This window comes from Hipposideros armiger, unplaced genomic scaffold (assembly GCF_001890085.2).
Source record: "Hipposideros armiger isolate ML-2016 unplaced genomic scaffold, ASM189008v1 scaffold_136, whole genome shotgun sequence".
In the NCBI taxonomy this organism is placed as follows: Eukaryota; Metazoa; Chordata; class Mammalia; order Chiroptera; family Hipposideridae; genus Hipposideros; species Hipposideros armiger.
This window is the reverse complement of record NW_017731486.1, coordinates 328,660-344,400: the sequence shown is the minus strand read 5'-3', so window position 1 is coordinate 344,400 and position 15,741 is coordinate 328,660. Positions and strand designations below refer to the sequence as shown.

General features: G+C 45.4%; 1 protein-coding gene across 2 annotated transcripts in view; it reads left to right on the top strand.

Moving 5' to 3' along the window:
• Nucleotides 1-15,741, top strand: part of APCDD1 (APC down-regulated 1) — a 34,612-nt gene that overhangs the window by 16,031 nt on the left and 2,840 nt on the right. The window contains exons 3-4 of one of the 2 annotated variants that reach the window (XM_019649980.1): nucleotides 715-1,246; nucleotides 14,426-14,528. In XM_019649980.1, the coding sequence (XP_019505525.1) occupies nucleotides 715-1,246; nucleotides 14,426-14,528 (635 nt within the window). Of the gene's footprint in view, nucleotides 1-714; nucleotides 1,247-14,425; nucleotides 14,748-15,741 lie in introns of both variants that reach the window. The other variant, XM_019649978.1, reaches the window with a different exon arrangement.

The following is a 15,741-nucleotide window of genomic DNA, read 5'->3' as shown; positions in this document are numbered from 1 at the left end:
GTCATTGTCATCAACAGCACAAAATAAAAGGAACCCTTATTTATCTTGTTACGTTAGCTTTATTTCACTAATTGCCACTTTATTTTTCTGCTAGAGGGAAAATTAATTTTGACTGGATGGGAGGGTGAATTTCTGATTGCCTGTGTGATGCTTCCCCAATATTAGATTCCATTTCAGCATGATGGACATCTAGCACCTGCCTGTTCTAGACAAGGTCCATAAAACAGAAGTGGTCAGGAAATCAACCATTTCTGAACTAGCATAAATATACTCTTCTTCCTTCTTCCCACCAGAAAGGAAGAAATTTCTCTGTAAGTTAGGCCCATGGATGAAGCTGAGGATTGCAGGTTTCTGCTTTCCTGGCTTGTTCTTAACGTGAATGAAAGGCTTTCTGGTGTAATCTATTAGGCTCACAGGCTCTGGAGCCAGACTGTTCTGGTTCATGGTCAGGCTTTGATGCTGGTTGATTGTATGACCATTGCCACGTTTTCTAATCTCTTGTGCCTCTGTTTCCCCATCTGTAAAATAATGGACAATAGAAATACCTACCTAACTCATATGTTGTTGTGAAGATTCGGTTAACTGGTATCTATTCAGGACTTAGAACAGTGTAAGCGTTTTGTTAGTATTACTGTAATTTCTTAACACTGTAATGAATCTCTTCCTTATGCCTTTGGGCTTAAAAAAAATCTTCCTTCCCCCTTTCTTCTTCAGCTGTGAAGTGAGGTCAGGCCCAGAGTTCATCACAAGGTCTTATAGATTCTACCACAATAATACCTTCAAGGCCTACCAGTTCTATTATGCTGGCAACCGCTGCACAAGCCCCACCTACACCCTCATCATCCGGGGCAAGATCCGCCTGCGCCAGGCCTCCTGGATCATCCGTGGGGGCACAGAAGCCGACTACCAGCTGCACAACGTCCAGGTCATCTGCCACACGGAGGTGGTTGCCGAGAAGCTGAGCCAGCTGGTGAACCGCACGTGCCCCGGCTTCGTCCCTGCCGGTGGTGCCTGGGTACAGGATATGCCCTATGACCTCTGGCGGGAGGAGGATGGCTGTGAGTGCACCAGGGCCGTGAACTTCGCCATGCATGAGCTGCAGCTCCTCCGGGTGGAAAAGCAGTACCTGCAGCACCACCTGGACCGCCTGGTGGAGGAACTCTTCCTCGGTGATATCCACACCGATGCCTCCCAGAGGACTTTCTACCGGCCGTCCAGTTACCAGCCTCCCCTGCAGAATGCCAAGGTACCCTGTAGCTGACTGCTGAAACCTCTTTGTTAAGGAACATGAGGGACCTAAAGGCCTGTTGTGTCAATGGGGTTAAAAGGAAACCATGAGAATGAGAGTTGAGTCATGGAGGGACTGCTGGGAGGTGGGAGGAATCCCAGAGGACTTCTGGGGTAGGGACACATAGCCAGAGTCAGGAGACCTGGGTTGGCCACCAACTTGCTCTGTGATGGGGGGGGGACCCCGATTTTCCTATATGACGTGGGTGTTGGTAGTGGAGTTGATGGTATAGTAGGGGCTCCAGTGGTTGGTTGTCCTAGAAAATTCCTAAGGTTCCTTTCAGCTCTAACGCTCTAGGGATCTCTTCTGTGGTTCTAAGAGGAAAGCATGAGGAAATACGGAGATGTTCTAACCACACTTGGGAAATACATGCAAGCACAGCAGTGATCCCAGCCCTAGATGAGGTGGGGAGGCACTGAAGGGGAAAGCGACAGTGCTGTTTGCATAGGGCTGTAGACTCCATGAATGTCTCCCACCCACATTATTCCTTTCAGTCTTCACAATGACCCTCTGAGGCAGATATTACCAGCCTCTTAGGCGGAAGAGGCAGCTACGGTTCAAGGCTACTCCTGCCCAAGGTTACCTGGTTAGTTTCAGTGCCAGAACTTGTACCCAAGTCTCTTTCTCTAGACCCCACATTTTGCTAAATGAAATGTAAAGTCACTGTGATCAGAAGGGAGGATGGAGGGGGGCAGGAAACAATTAAAACCTTATAATGTTCTTTTCTTGAATGATAGTCCAATAATCGCATTTGGAATTCACAAAGCATTTCCTTCCCAGAGGCCCAGAATTTGTGTCAACATGTAATGCAGTCGCTTCCACTGCAGCAGTTAGGGAACTCGGGACAGGGAGGGTATGTGGGGCTCTCAGCATGAGGAGCCAGGGTGGCAGGCACTTTTCTCTAGAGTGGCTCCCCACCATCAGATTGGCTTTTCTGCAATACTCTCTAGAACAGCAATTCGAATTACCAGGCCCTATTTGACTTGTTTGGCGGTTTATTAATTTTTTAAAAATCTTTTTTCTTCTTTTTTGTTTTTGTTTGTTTGTTTATTTTAGCTGAGCCATCCTGCCACCTGTTGGCAGCTCAGCGGCCTCTCAGCTTGGGCCGGGACTTGAGCTGCTGTTGCTCAGAGCTCGCACTCTTGAGCGAGCTCTTAACCAACTGAGCCACTCGGCCGGCCCTCTTTTTTTCTTCTTAGTCCTTTGAGCGCATTCATGACTGGTGGAGAGATCACAGAGTATTTCCCCTGCCAAAGACCGCTCAGTGTTATCTTCTTTTTATCTGTGTTATTGTGACCTCATGTAATGAAAAATCACTCTTATAATTGTCCCACTATAATTGTGGGAAATCTGCTGAGGAAGCCTGCTTGGCGGAGGCTGCTTCCTCTGGACATGGTGGGTCAGGGATGGTCTTGTGTGTGAGGTGAGACTGACTGAGGGTTGAAGGCCCTAGACCCGGCGCTCCTGGGCTCCCTGCACTCGGGTGGCTCAACAGCATGGCTCAGAATGCTACTGGGTATAGTTCTAGTGGAGAACAGGAGCCGGGTCCTCTATACTCAGAGGTGCTGAGGAGGAAAAGCTGAGTTAGGTCAGTGAGCAGGAGGGCGCTGTTCATGCCTGCTTCCGGACATCGTTTTGGGGTGGGTGAGGTGGGGGAGCCAAAGCTCTGCCGGTTCTACACATTGATGCAAAGGCATCAAGAGGAGAAGCTTCCACAGAGTGGCACCAGGCAAGGGCTGGGTTTCTGGAAAAACTGAGAGTAGTAATGCGCTTCTAGTTCCATCGTGGGACCTTTCCAGTTGGTAGTGTTATTCAGAGTCCACGTTGAATGCTGCAGCTGAGTAGCACTTCTCTTAAAATCTCTGGTGTGTGATAGCAGTGGGGGAAAGGGGATTTTCATATGTACATTTGGCTTCCTCTGAGTACAGTCTAGCCAACTTTTAAATTATCTCTGGTGATGGGAGTTAAGAATGTCATGAATAAAAATGGTCCACAGATAATCCAGAAAACTCATGTGAGCCAAGAGCACCAACCCCTGTCTCACCCTGAACCTTTATGAAGATGTCATAAGCCAGCAGAGTCCTTTTTATTCCTGCTCACCCTGCAGGGGAGACATTAATGAGTAGCAAAACAGTGAGGCAAGGGGCTGAGGAAGAAGGAAGGAAAAAGGAGGCTGAGTTGCTCCAGAAGGAGGCAGGGTATAGCTCTGGAACCTGGGCTGCAGTCAGAACCCCTCTCTCCTGCTCCGTACCGGACCTTGAGCTGGTCGTTTGCACACACTCAAGTTCCGATTATGTTTCCTCACCTGCAGATGCCCATGTAGGCTCTTTGATTTCTTAAGCTCTTTTTAGGGCTCTAAAAAAACTATTAACTATAACCATTTTCTTATCCTTGTCTCCTGTCCCTCAAACTCACTGTTGTATTTCTAGTGGCATGGCTCTTCAGAAAGTCCAAAAGGTAAAATCAACATTCCTAAGACTTGTAGCTCCAGATGAGTCTCTCTGACTCCCTCCCCTGGTTCTGTAGGAGGGAGTTCTCCTTCTGGTCAGCATTCCGCACTAAACAGAGCCTGTCTATTGGGAGAGCAAAGGCATACTGTTGTGGCTCCAGCAGGAAAACTGTCTTGGAAGTGAGTTATTAACATTGGCGTGGAGATTAAGGATGAGAGTTGTAAGGCTGATCTTCTTAGAATTTTTATAAACAAAAAAGCTGAAGAGGTTCTTTTTTTTTTTTTTTAACACTGTCTGGATAAATTGGCAAGAATATAGACTTGGAGATGGTAGTCCATCCTGGAATCCAGTTCTCCTGTGGTCATCAGCTGTGGGGCATTGGTAGTGTTATCTGGCCTCTTGGAGCCTTAGGTTTTCTTTTCTATAAAATGGTAAAAATAGAAGAATTGGTTGGGTTAATGTGCAGAATGCTGTCTGCATCTAGAAAGGGCCTGTCCCCAAAGCTCCCTTCTCCCCTGTCCTAGAGTAAGTAACCCTTCTGGGCCTATGGCTCCCAGAGGAATAAGAATGACAGTTGACATCAAAGTATTTACTGATGCCTAGCTATAAAACGTTTCCTCCCATTTTCTCCTCCTTCCCCTACTAAGGCAACTGTGGAAACATTTACCCAGTTGAAGAAGTAAACTCTTTAAATCCTAGGCCTGATTCCTTCATTCAAGAAATATTAAAGGTAGAAAAAGAATCTTAGAGAGACTCTTAGGTAGAAAAATGGATCTTAGATATTACTGTTAAAAAAAAAAAGGAAGGTATAGAATAGCATGAAAAGTATGATACCATTGTGTAAAACTAATCATAAAAGAAGCGGATAAGCTTACAAAGGAATCCATATTTCTGGAAGGGTACATAGGAAACATGATGATTGCCTCTGAGGAAGGGGACTGAGTAGCTCGGGGACAGTCAGACAAAGACTTGTCACTGTATACCCTTTTGTACCTTTTCCAATGTGTGCCATGATCTTATATTACCTAAATACAATCACCACACAAAATTAAAATAAATTTTAAAAAGCTAGGACTCCAAGGCTCAAAGGAGTGCTGCAGCCACAGATGAAGATGGCAGCAGGGCGAGGAGGAGGACGCAGGCAGGCATCCAAGGCTGGGCATGTGCTCTCCACCACCTGGACTGCCGGCTGGGGTGGCTGAGGGGGCCTTTCGAAGGCCAGGCCCTGAGGTCTGCATGGCTCTGGGAGCTGAAAGGGCCCATTCTTCTCTTGTTGTCCCAGGCATTGTACACCTTGGCCTGCAGTGTGCAGCAGAGTCTTCAGGAAGTTTTTTAGATCCTTCCGTAGGACAGCTATGAGAAGGAATAAATGGACTTGGCCCTTGGTGCCTTTCCAGACACTCAATGCAAAGCCTCAGATGCTCCTTGCCCGCTGGGCCAACGGGAAGGAGTGGGGGCTGGGAGCTCATCCCAAAAGACCACATGCCCCTGCCACCCTCTTTGAACTCCTTGCCTTCCCTAATTGTCAGTCCATAGAGACCTGGCTGAAAATTAGTTTAAATGCTAAATTGAGTTTGAAACCACTAGTGTCCGCCCCTCTGGAAATGGGACACCATGTAAAAATAGAAACTTTAAATCATCTTGTTTTTCTAAGCTTTATACAGCTTTGCTGTGAGGTTCAGATCCTTTGGCAAATAAATTATGTTTGAAGGAAATCAGGTGTGCTGGGAGGATTCTTTCAGGATGAAATTGGCTACTCTTCATTTTAAAAAAGTCAAGGCCACCTAAAATGACCTTGAAAAAAGATGCTTTGCCTACATTGAGTTTAACATTCGGGCAGCCATTATTCTCTGCCTAGATTCTTGTGCACTTGGAGGGTTAGCGAGGCGCGTTTTTTCCCGTGGTAGAATCAAATAGTAATTAAAAGCAAATGATTGCCGGGATCGTTGGCAACACCAAAGCCTCAGGATCAGACTTGTTAGCAAATGGAATTGGTCTTTCTCCAAAATCCTGCACTGATTTAGCCACAGGGTCATAAATCAAAGGGTTTGTCAGAAAACCAGACAATTTTCCTCAAGCCCTGTATCTTAAATATTCTGCCCCAGCATGCTTACAGCAGTGGGGCTGCACATTGGAGGAAGAAAAGCACCAAATGTTTTTAAGAGAAGCTGGGTACTAAAATGCAATAGGAATTACTTGTGCGCTTTCTCTCTTGAATTCTGTAGGAACTTACAGACTGTTAACGAATGAGCATTTGTTTCTGAGGGATCTTGTCTTTCCAAGTCTTTTCAGAGTATGTGAAAAACACTGTGAGACTTTCTGGTATCTGTGACATCAGAACGACTTTGGACCAGGTGGCCATGTGCAGCATTAAGGAAGACTCCTAAGAAAAACGGTGATCCTGTTGCTGGGGCTGGGCGTTTTAACTGTTAGGCAGCAAGTGTTGCTTGTTATATGAAATTGGGGTTGGATGATGGGGTCTTGACTCTGAAAGGCTTGCTTGTGTGGACATTTTTTGTGGGCCAAGGTATGAAGTGTCACGCAGAGGCTGGCATACACTTTTACTGCAGAAGTAGTTTCTTATATTTCTTGATTCTAGAGTATTTCAGCAGATACACAGACATGCAGGGTTGCCTTATTTAAGGAGTTAGCAGACCAGGAAATACTTGTCAGGGACAATGCAAGTGGTAAACATTTCAACCCTTAAAAGGCAAGAAAGCTGAGAGGACAGAGTGAAAGCCTGAGCAAGCAGGAAGTCAACCATTCAAAAGTCAGTATTAAGTCGTCCCTACTGTGCGGGAGTACTGGCTACACACTGTGGAGAAAGGATGAGGAGAAACAGGCCAAACTGGGGTCTGCTGCATTTACAGCATATTTAATTATTCAAATGAGTATTTTTAACTGTATGAATTTAAATTAATAGGAGAAGAAACCGATGAGTAAAAAAATAAATAACATTTTTCTTCTGGAACCATTTTAAAGACATTTCTATTAAAGCACCAGTTATGTTTCTTTTTATCTAGCTGTTGAGTCTATACATAGTGTCTACATACAGGCAAGGTGGAGGCAAACTTATCTTTTGTGTGATTTGCTGATGCTCATGAAACAAGAAAGGCCTTTGTGAGCTAACTTCTTATATTCTAAACTTCTTAGAAAGCCCATTTCTGGATATGTAGTGTTGCTCCTGAGGGCAGACAGACTGTCAGCTCCTGGAGTTGGCCACAGTTAGCTACATTATTTCAAGCTACAGTTAGAGACCCAACATGTATGGCCATGGCTATTCACCCTACTTCCTTCAGAATGTAGAATCATCATAATCCCTTTAGGTGGTCAAAATGAGCCGGAGCTCATAAACTCTCAGGATCCGAGATCTAAAAAGCACTCCGAGAGGCCCCTCCCACTAGGCTGGTCAGATCTCATCATTTGTGATAAATGCTGCCCTACTCTGTGCATATTTTTAAATGTCCAATGACATGTTTCTATCAATCAGTCTGTCAGTTCAGAACCTTTACCATACCCACTGCACTCTCCTAGATGTCATGGGAAATATGAAAAACAGAGAGCACATTGGTCCTGGCCTCAAAGAACTTATAATGAAATGAAGAGGATCTGGGAAGGATATATGTGTAGGAACACCTACATTAGAAATTTCATCAAACAAGTGGTGAATTACAGTTGTAAAAAAAATTTTTCAATGTCTGTCATTGGCCGTGGCAGTTTTCTTCCTGTGAAACATTGATGTGTTTTTTTATCCCATGGAACAAAACTCTGCGAAAAGAACTTTCCATCATCTACCCATTTCTCCTCTTCTTGAACAAAACTCTTAGCCCAAGTAATGTTTTATTCAGCCTTCTTTTCTAGTTGATCTATTCACAAGATTATATCAAGTAATTTCTTCCATTCTGGGAAGATGCTGGAAACAAGTGGATACTGTCAGCAAATGTTGACAAACTAAATGTCCAGAAATAAATATTGGCAGAGAACAGAAGAAATCCTGGAGAATCCCTATCAGTCAGCGGCCAGAGAAGATCTTTTCCCAGGGACTGGAGTCCTTCATAGAAAGACATGTGTTCTTTATAGGACCTCAGCCTAGGAGGCAGCCTGGGGCCAGGAAGTAGCATTCAGTAAGCCCCAAGACCAAACTATGCTCCAGTTTCTACTTTTGGCTTATAAAGTCATCTGGGCCACATTATTTTCTCCCTCTGTGCCTTGGTGGTCTCATCTGTAAAGTGTACATATGGTCTCTTGGAGGTTGTAAAGCGTAAGGAGATGATGTACTTGAACTTCCTCAGAATCAAATGCCCTGTCTATGCAAGCTGTGGTTATTTAATGTGTTACCAGGGGTCCGGGCAGGAATCAGAAAGGCGAGTGGGGAAAACCCCACTTTTTGCCTATAATATTGCTCACTTATAAAGCTTAAGGTTGTTTTTTTTTTTCACTTTTAGAATAAGCTTGTTTTTTTTTCCCCCTAAGAGATTCATTGTCTAAGGATCTTTTATCCCTCCCCTCCCCCTTTGGAATTAAAGCTTTTTATAGTTGGTGTAAAGAATAGCAACAAGGAAACACGTTTTGGTCCCTCTGCTTTAACCTTCAGAGCTTCCGTGTACAGAAACCCTGACTTTAAAATAGCCCTTTCTGAAATTCAGGGGAAGGGAGTGATGTAGAAGCTTGACTGGAAAGCCTGGGAGCAGACAGCTTCTCAGATGACAATCATGTGTCAGAGCATGGACCAAATAAAAAGAGAGTAACTTCATAAAGCAGATGATATTTCATAGTATAAATCACTCTTCATATTGAAAAACTCTTCCCATTTATTAATCTTGAAAGGCTACTTACTATTTAAGAAAAGCATGTTGGAAAAGAGAAACATTAGAGCCAATACAATATGTAGGTTGTAATTTCTGCTTCCCACAGTTGTTCCTATAGGTATTTGGGGTTTTATTCAAGCCAAGGATAGTGAGAATTAAGAGCATAAATTAAAATTTTAAAACATCTGTCTACAAAACAGAGGGGAACCCCTTATCCAACCATAGTTAAACTGTCCCCTTGTTGATAGTATCCAGAGGGGCCAAAAGCCCCCCTTTGTTTATGACATCTTTGATTTCTTAATACCAGCTAAAGAGCTGTTTTAAAAAGTGTCTTGTCAGCTCAACAGCAATAATCCTATTAACAAATGGGCAAAGAACTTCTCTAAAGAAGATACAGAAATAACCCATAAGCACATGAAAAGATTCTCAACATCACTCATCATTAGGAAAATGTAAATCAAAACTACAGTGGGATACCACCTTATACCCACTAATGGCTATTAGAAGGAAAAATAACAGTTGTTGGCAAGAATGTAGAGAAGTTGGAACCCTTGTGCATTGCTGGTGGGACTGTAAAATGGTGCAGCTGCTGTGGAAAACAGTATGGCAGTTCCTCAGAAAGTTAAACATCGAGTTAGCGTATGATCCAGCAATTCCACTTCTGGGTATGTACCCAAAATAATTGAAAGCTGGGTTTAGAATAGATTGTATACCCATGCTCATAATATTATTATTCACAATAGCCAAAAAGTAGAAGCAACCCAATTGTCCATCAATAGATTAAAGGATAAACAAAATGCAATTATATACATGCAGTAGAATACTATTCAGCCTTGAAAAGGAAGGAAATTCTGCAATAGGCTACAAAATGAATGGACATTATGCTAAGTGAAATAAGCCGGTCACAAAAAGGACAAACACTGTATGATCCCACTTATAGGAGGCACTTGGAGTAGACAAAGTCATAGAGCCAGAAAGTAGAGTGGTGGTTGGCAAGGGCTGAGTGGCAGGAGGGTCAGGTGTGTGTGTGTGGGTGGAGTTACTGTTTAATGGGTACTGAATTTCAGTTTGGGAAGATGAGAAAGTTCTGAAGATGGATGGTGGTGGTTCTTACAGTGTGAATATACTTTGTACCACTCAACTGTGCACTTAAGATGGTTAAGATGGTAAGTTTTACATTATGTATATTTTACCACAATAAAATAATGTAGCTAGTTTAGGGATTTGGAAAGACCAATACCTAAAGGCTAGGTTCCTCCCTACCTAAATTCTCACATTACCCAACTGTTGGACTGCGAGCTTCCCCAAAACTACCTGACCTGCTTTTGTCTGCTGAAGAACAGTAACGCTTCAGCTCAGGACCATCATTCACCTGAAGCAACCACAGCTCATCATGGAGCTCAGGACCCCTGCCCTGTTGTTCTTAAAGGAAAGTACCATGGGAACGCCAGGTGCTACCTTGCTGGGTACCCCACCTTTCTGGAACAGCCTGTGCCCACCTCGCCTCACCACGCCTGTTCCTTGTCTAATCTAAGAGGCTTCCTGGGCAGTTCCTAGGTTGATATTGGTATTGGGGAGACAGACAAATCTTTTCAGAGATTGAGACTCATGCCTTCTTAGAATGGCCAGAAGTGACATGGTCACAATTGATGTATTGAAGTTCCCAAATTACAGATAGCAAAGCAAGTTGTGGGGAATGGGAGGAAGGGGAGGCGGAGGCTGGGTTGGCATACAAGAAAACAGCCAGTCCACTTGGGCTGTTTAGAATCTGCTTAGTGAGCATGTGGAGCAGTTAGGAAGCTGCCAGCTCGTGAGCTCCAAGGAGAGTAGCGGGGAGCTCTTTGTGGGTAATTTGGACGCTGCCTAGCCTGTGCTCCTAGAAGGTCCTCTCTCTTTCCAGGGCCATCTCTTGCAGAGCTCTTTGTCCTTGCTAAGAGTCACTGGCACCAGAACATCTCTCTCCTGTCTGTGAAATCTCAGAGATATGAATCTGAGTACTGGGCTGGTTTCACTCAGATTGTGGGGCTCGGGTAGGGGAGCAGGGACAACAGGTATGGTTTGATAAACGCACTGATCATGATGATGCATGCTAGCAGTTAAGGGGCTGCTTCCTGGGTTTGGGAGCTAATATGATGTTACACTTAAATCGTATTAACATTCCATCCCAGATTTTGAGTGTCAGAACCCACTTTTAAGGAATAAAGTTTGGAATCTTCACCTTCTGGTGGTTTACTAAGAAAATACATAAAGGTAAAATTGCTGAATTTGGTGATGCTTTCTTTTAACTAAATTGGTATCTTATCTACCCTAACATGCATTTGAAAATAGTGGCACACGTAGCAGGGGACATGACATTTATTTAGTCTCCCTCGAAGTGCCACACATGCATGTGATCCCACTCCCTGCTCTGTCACTGAGAAACCTCTCCCCGCAGTGGTTCTGGGTGCACTGAGTATGCACCACCTTAATCTGCTGCTCATATCTTGCAATACTTACGCACGTATAACAATCCCCATTTTGTATATGAGGACATTGAAACATGGAGATTAACAAACAACTTGCCCAAGGTCACCAGCTGCTAAGCGGCAGTTGCTTCTGAAAGCATGGGCCTGTGCATGGCTTTCTGGACCTGGCCAGATCCATCTTTCTGTGCAGTTAAGCACAGCCCTAATGGGCTGTGTGCAGGTGTTCTTCCCTCTGCGTTTCCTCACTGTAACTTTCAGACAGCAGCTTGCTGCTGACCACAGGCTGCTGGGCAGTATCTCCTGTGTGCCCCCAAAGTCCTTTGTAGGAAATCATAGGCCCACAAATGCATTGGGACCCAGTACAGTGAGTCCTCTGCCTTCATCTCACTCTGCGGCTGTCTATTTGAGCTCATTGTCTATAAGCTGCAAACATTGCTAGAAAGGAAGCTATCTCCCCCATGATTTATAACTCTCTGCTCATTTAATGAACATGGCAACAAGTGAATGAGCATTGAGCTGTCCTTGGAGGAGAATGTAGAGGGCTGGCAGCTGGAAGGCCCTCTTCTCCGCTGCTCCCCCACTTTCTGAGATGGTCAAGCATTTAACTGAACAGCAGCCATAGCAACATCACACTGAGTCAGTGCTAGAGATGAAAAGCCCTTAAAGGTTTGGACTTCCGACTTTAGAAAACAAGTGAGTGGGTCGGCCGAGTGGCGTGATGGTTAAGAACTGGCTTGGGACGCCAGAGGGCCCCGGTTCGGATCCCACATATGAGGGCCAGTGACACTGCCCTCCACAGTTGAGATGCTAAACAACAGCTCAACCTGGAGCTGGGCTGCCGTGAGTCACCTGCGATGGTGTAGGCTGCAGCCCCTGTGGCAGTAGGTTGCCATGGGCTACCATGAGCGGCCACCAGCCGCAGTGAGCGGCCGTCCAGAGGCCGGCGATTGGTCTGCCTCGCCCGGGAAGAGCGCAATGATGATGCCAACTTGGGCCAGTGGAGCAGAGTCCTCCACAACTAGACTGAAGAACAAGACGACAGCAACTTGTCTGTTCCTCCTCCCCCAATTCCCCAGCACTGTTCCCATCCCCCAATTCCCCAATAAAAATCTTTAAACAAACAAACAAACAAACAAACAAAAAACAATTGGGTGCCTGCCCAGAGTGCCTGCCCTCCAGCAAGCTGCTGTACCGCATGGACCTCTGGGTAGGGGAGCTCAGGGCTAGGGTCCAAGTGCTGTGCACCTGAACGCTGAGCCTTAACTGTCATTGCTACAATAGCATTGAGTCATGTTTTCTAGCCTGGCCAGTGCCTGTTAGCCCAGCCAGCTGTACAGCCCTCTGGGTGGAAGGGAGAATAGCAGAGAGATAAATGGCCCCCACATCCAGGGGAGGCAGGCCCTGGCTCGCAAGTATCATGTGACTTAGATCAAACAGCTGGGCAATGGCAGGTATGGTCAAGAACCCTGCTCTCCTGTCCTCTTTTATTTATTTTTTTTAAAGTTTTTATCAGGGAATTAGGGGAGGGGAACGGCTTTGGGGAACTGGGGAAGGGGAACAGACAAGTTGCTTTTGTTCTTCAGTCTAGTTGTGGAGGACGTTGTTTCACTGGCCCATGTTGGTATTATCATTGCACTCTTCCCGGGTGAGGCAGTAGCTCCCCGGCCATTGGACGGCCGCTTACGATGGCTCACGGCAGCTGCCAGTCAGCCCCCAGCCAGCCCCACTGCAGCCTACGCCATCGCCAGCGACTCACGGCAGCCCAGCTCCAGGTTGAGCTGTTGTTCACCATCTTAGCTGTAAAGGGCTCAGCGTCACTGGCCCTCATGTGGGATCTGAACCGGGGCCCTGTTGCTCAGAGCTGGCGTCCCAAGCCAGTTCTTAACCAACGCTCCACTCAGCCAGCCCTCTCCTGTCCTCTTCACTTCAGCTTTTTTGTGTGTGAGCCCTGAGCCCTCTGTGCCACCAGCATTTCTGTGACTAATAGTCTCTGGCCATTCTACTCATAGGAGGTTTTCTAAGCCAGAAACGTAGACAGCCCTTGTTCCAGCATGTGTGTTAGTGTTACAAAGCGCTCACCAAGAGAGGCCTCCTGAAAGACCCAGCCACAGCTTCTAGCACTCTAAATGCCTTAAAGCTACAAAGCAGGAAGCATATTAAGAGCCCATAAACCTTCCAAACCCCGAGGCCAGCAGTCGCAAATGGATGACAGGTGTGCCTGCCCACTTCTCAGAGGCTCTGCTCTTGCCTGCTTTTGGGCCACCTTCACTCCCTCTTTTGAAATGACCCCTGCCTTTACTAGACAGTTCCCTTTCTTATTCACAGCAATTGGATGCTGTCTTTTTCGTTGTTTTTTAATTTTATGTGTCTCATTGTTTTTAATGAAAAAATCTAACCGTGGTAAAATACACATAACACAAAATTTACCATTTTAACCACTTTTAGGTCTACAGTTCTGCGGTTGATATTCTTGTAAAACCACCGTCATCCATCCACAGAACTTTTTCATTTATACCCAACTGAAACTCTGTACTCATTAAACACTAACTCCCCATCTCCCCTCCTCCCAGTGCTTGGCAACCACCATACTACTTCCTATCCCTTTGAATTTGACTACTTTAGATCCCTCATATAAGTCACACAGTATTTGACCTTTTGTGTCTGGTTTTTACTCAGCCTAATGTCTTTAGGGTTCATCCATGTTGCAGTATGTGTCAGAATTTCATTCTTTTTAAAAATTGAATAATATTTCATTGTATGGACAGAACACGTTTTGTTAATCCATTTGTCCAACTATATACATTGAGTTGTTTCTATGTTTCGGTTATTGTGAATAATACTGCTATGAACATGTGTGAAAAATTATCTCTTTGAGACCCTGGTTTCAATTCTTTTGGGTATAAGTCAGATGTGGAATTGCTGGATCATATAGTAATTCTTTTCCATAGCAGCTGCACCGTTTTACATTCCCACCAGCAGTACACACAAGGGTTCCAATTTCTCCACATCCTTGTCAACACTTATTTTCTGTTTTTTGTGGGGGTTTTTTGTTTTGTTTTTTTTTGTTTGTTTTTATAGTGGTCATACTATTGTGAGGTGATGCCAGCCCTTCTTTTTGAGTGTCCAGCACTTGTGGTCTGAAAATGTAATACGATTCTAAAGAGAGTCCACATCATAGCTGAAATATTTAGGCAACTTTCTAATGTCAGCCCAACACATGTGTACACTTGTGAGCGAGATCGCATACACACACAGGCACATACACCCCATCTGTGGCCCCTAGCATGGCTCCAGGTACCTCTTGAGTACCCAGGTCACCCACCCCTGCTGTGTTGAGCCCCATTTGCGGAAAGCGTGTGTACAATGCTCTTTCATGAAAACAGGACTCTCCTTGTGTTTGTTTTTTGACTGCAGAACCACGACCATGCCTGCATAGCCTGTCGTATCATCCACCGGTCAGATGAGCACCGCCCACCCCTCTTGCCCCCCAAGGCTGACCTGACTGTTGGCCTGCATGGTGAGTGGGTGAGCCAGCGCTGTGAGGTTCGGCCCGAAGTCCTCTTCCTCACGCGCCACTTCATCTTCCACGACAACAATAACACCTGGGAAGGGCATTACTACCACTACTCCGACCCCGTCTGCAAGCACCCTACCTTCACCATCTACGCCAAGGGCCGCTACAGCCGGGGCGTGCACTCCTCCAGGGTCCTGGGAGGAACAGAGTTTGTATTCAAAGGTAGGGCCCCTGCCTCACATCCTAACGTAATAGCCCAATGGGTGAGGGACACCGAGCAGTTTTGTGACATTTTTTGTTGAGGTAGAGCCTGAAGGAAAGGGCCTCTTTTCTGCTAGAGATGTTGAGGAAGAGAATTGGAACACTTTCAGCCCCACGGTCGTCATTTACAACAGCCTCTGAGAGGTCCTCTCTACTCAGAACTGGGCCAGCCAGAGTAGACGGCACAGCCTGCAGGCTGTTGGTGTCAGGGAACCCACTCCCCTGTGAACAGTGTCAGATGTAGTCAGGACTATGTTCCTAGGAATGAAATCTCAAGTCTGCATGTTTCTTTTTTGTGTGCAGCTCCTGGTGGATTCTGAACAACTCCTGTGGTAACATCACACATACTGCATGCACCATGCTTTCTTTAGTGGGCAATAAAGAGCAGGCATTAGTTACACCTCAGAGTTGTCATTTCTCACACTGAATTTGTCCTGCACTGAGCTGTCATATGCTTGAAGGTGGGGGGTTTAGGATACATAATAAACGAGGAAGGTAAGGGATGAGATTCACTGAGCTATTATCAGGAGGGAGGTCTTGTGGTCTCTACGTCATGCTTTTCTTTCTTTTTTTTTTTTTTTCTTTTAAAGCTTGTACATCTTTTTAAGGTGGTGGCAGCCCTGTCATGGCCAAGAGAGCCGGTCTGGACACTGAGTATGATCCCTTCTAGGATAGCATTCCATGGTTCAGTCTATTGAGTATAAAGTAACTATGTTAACCTACATAAGTTCTAGGGCATCTTAGCTCTCCTCTTAGGAAGGAAGATTTGCTCCAGGAAGAATGGACCTTTGATTTGATAGCTGTAGCCAAGAGAACAGCCATAGTTATCTGATTCAACCCCAAAGCTCTTGTGGTATACGCAGAACACAGTCCCCTGGGAGAGCCTTCAAAAGGGATCCTCTACAAGTGCTTGGATTTATTCTCTCTCTCTCTCTCTCTCTCTCTCTCTCTCTCT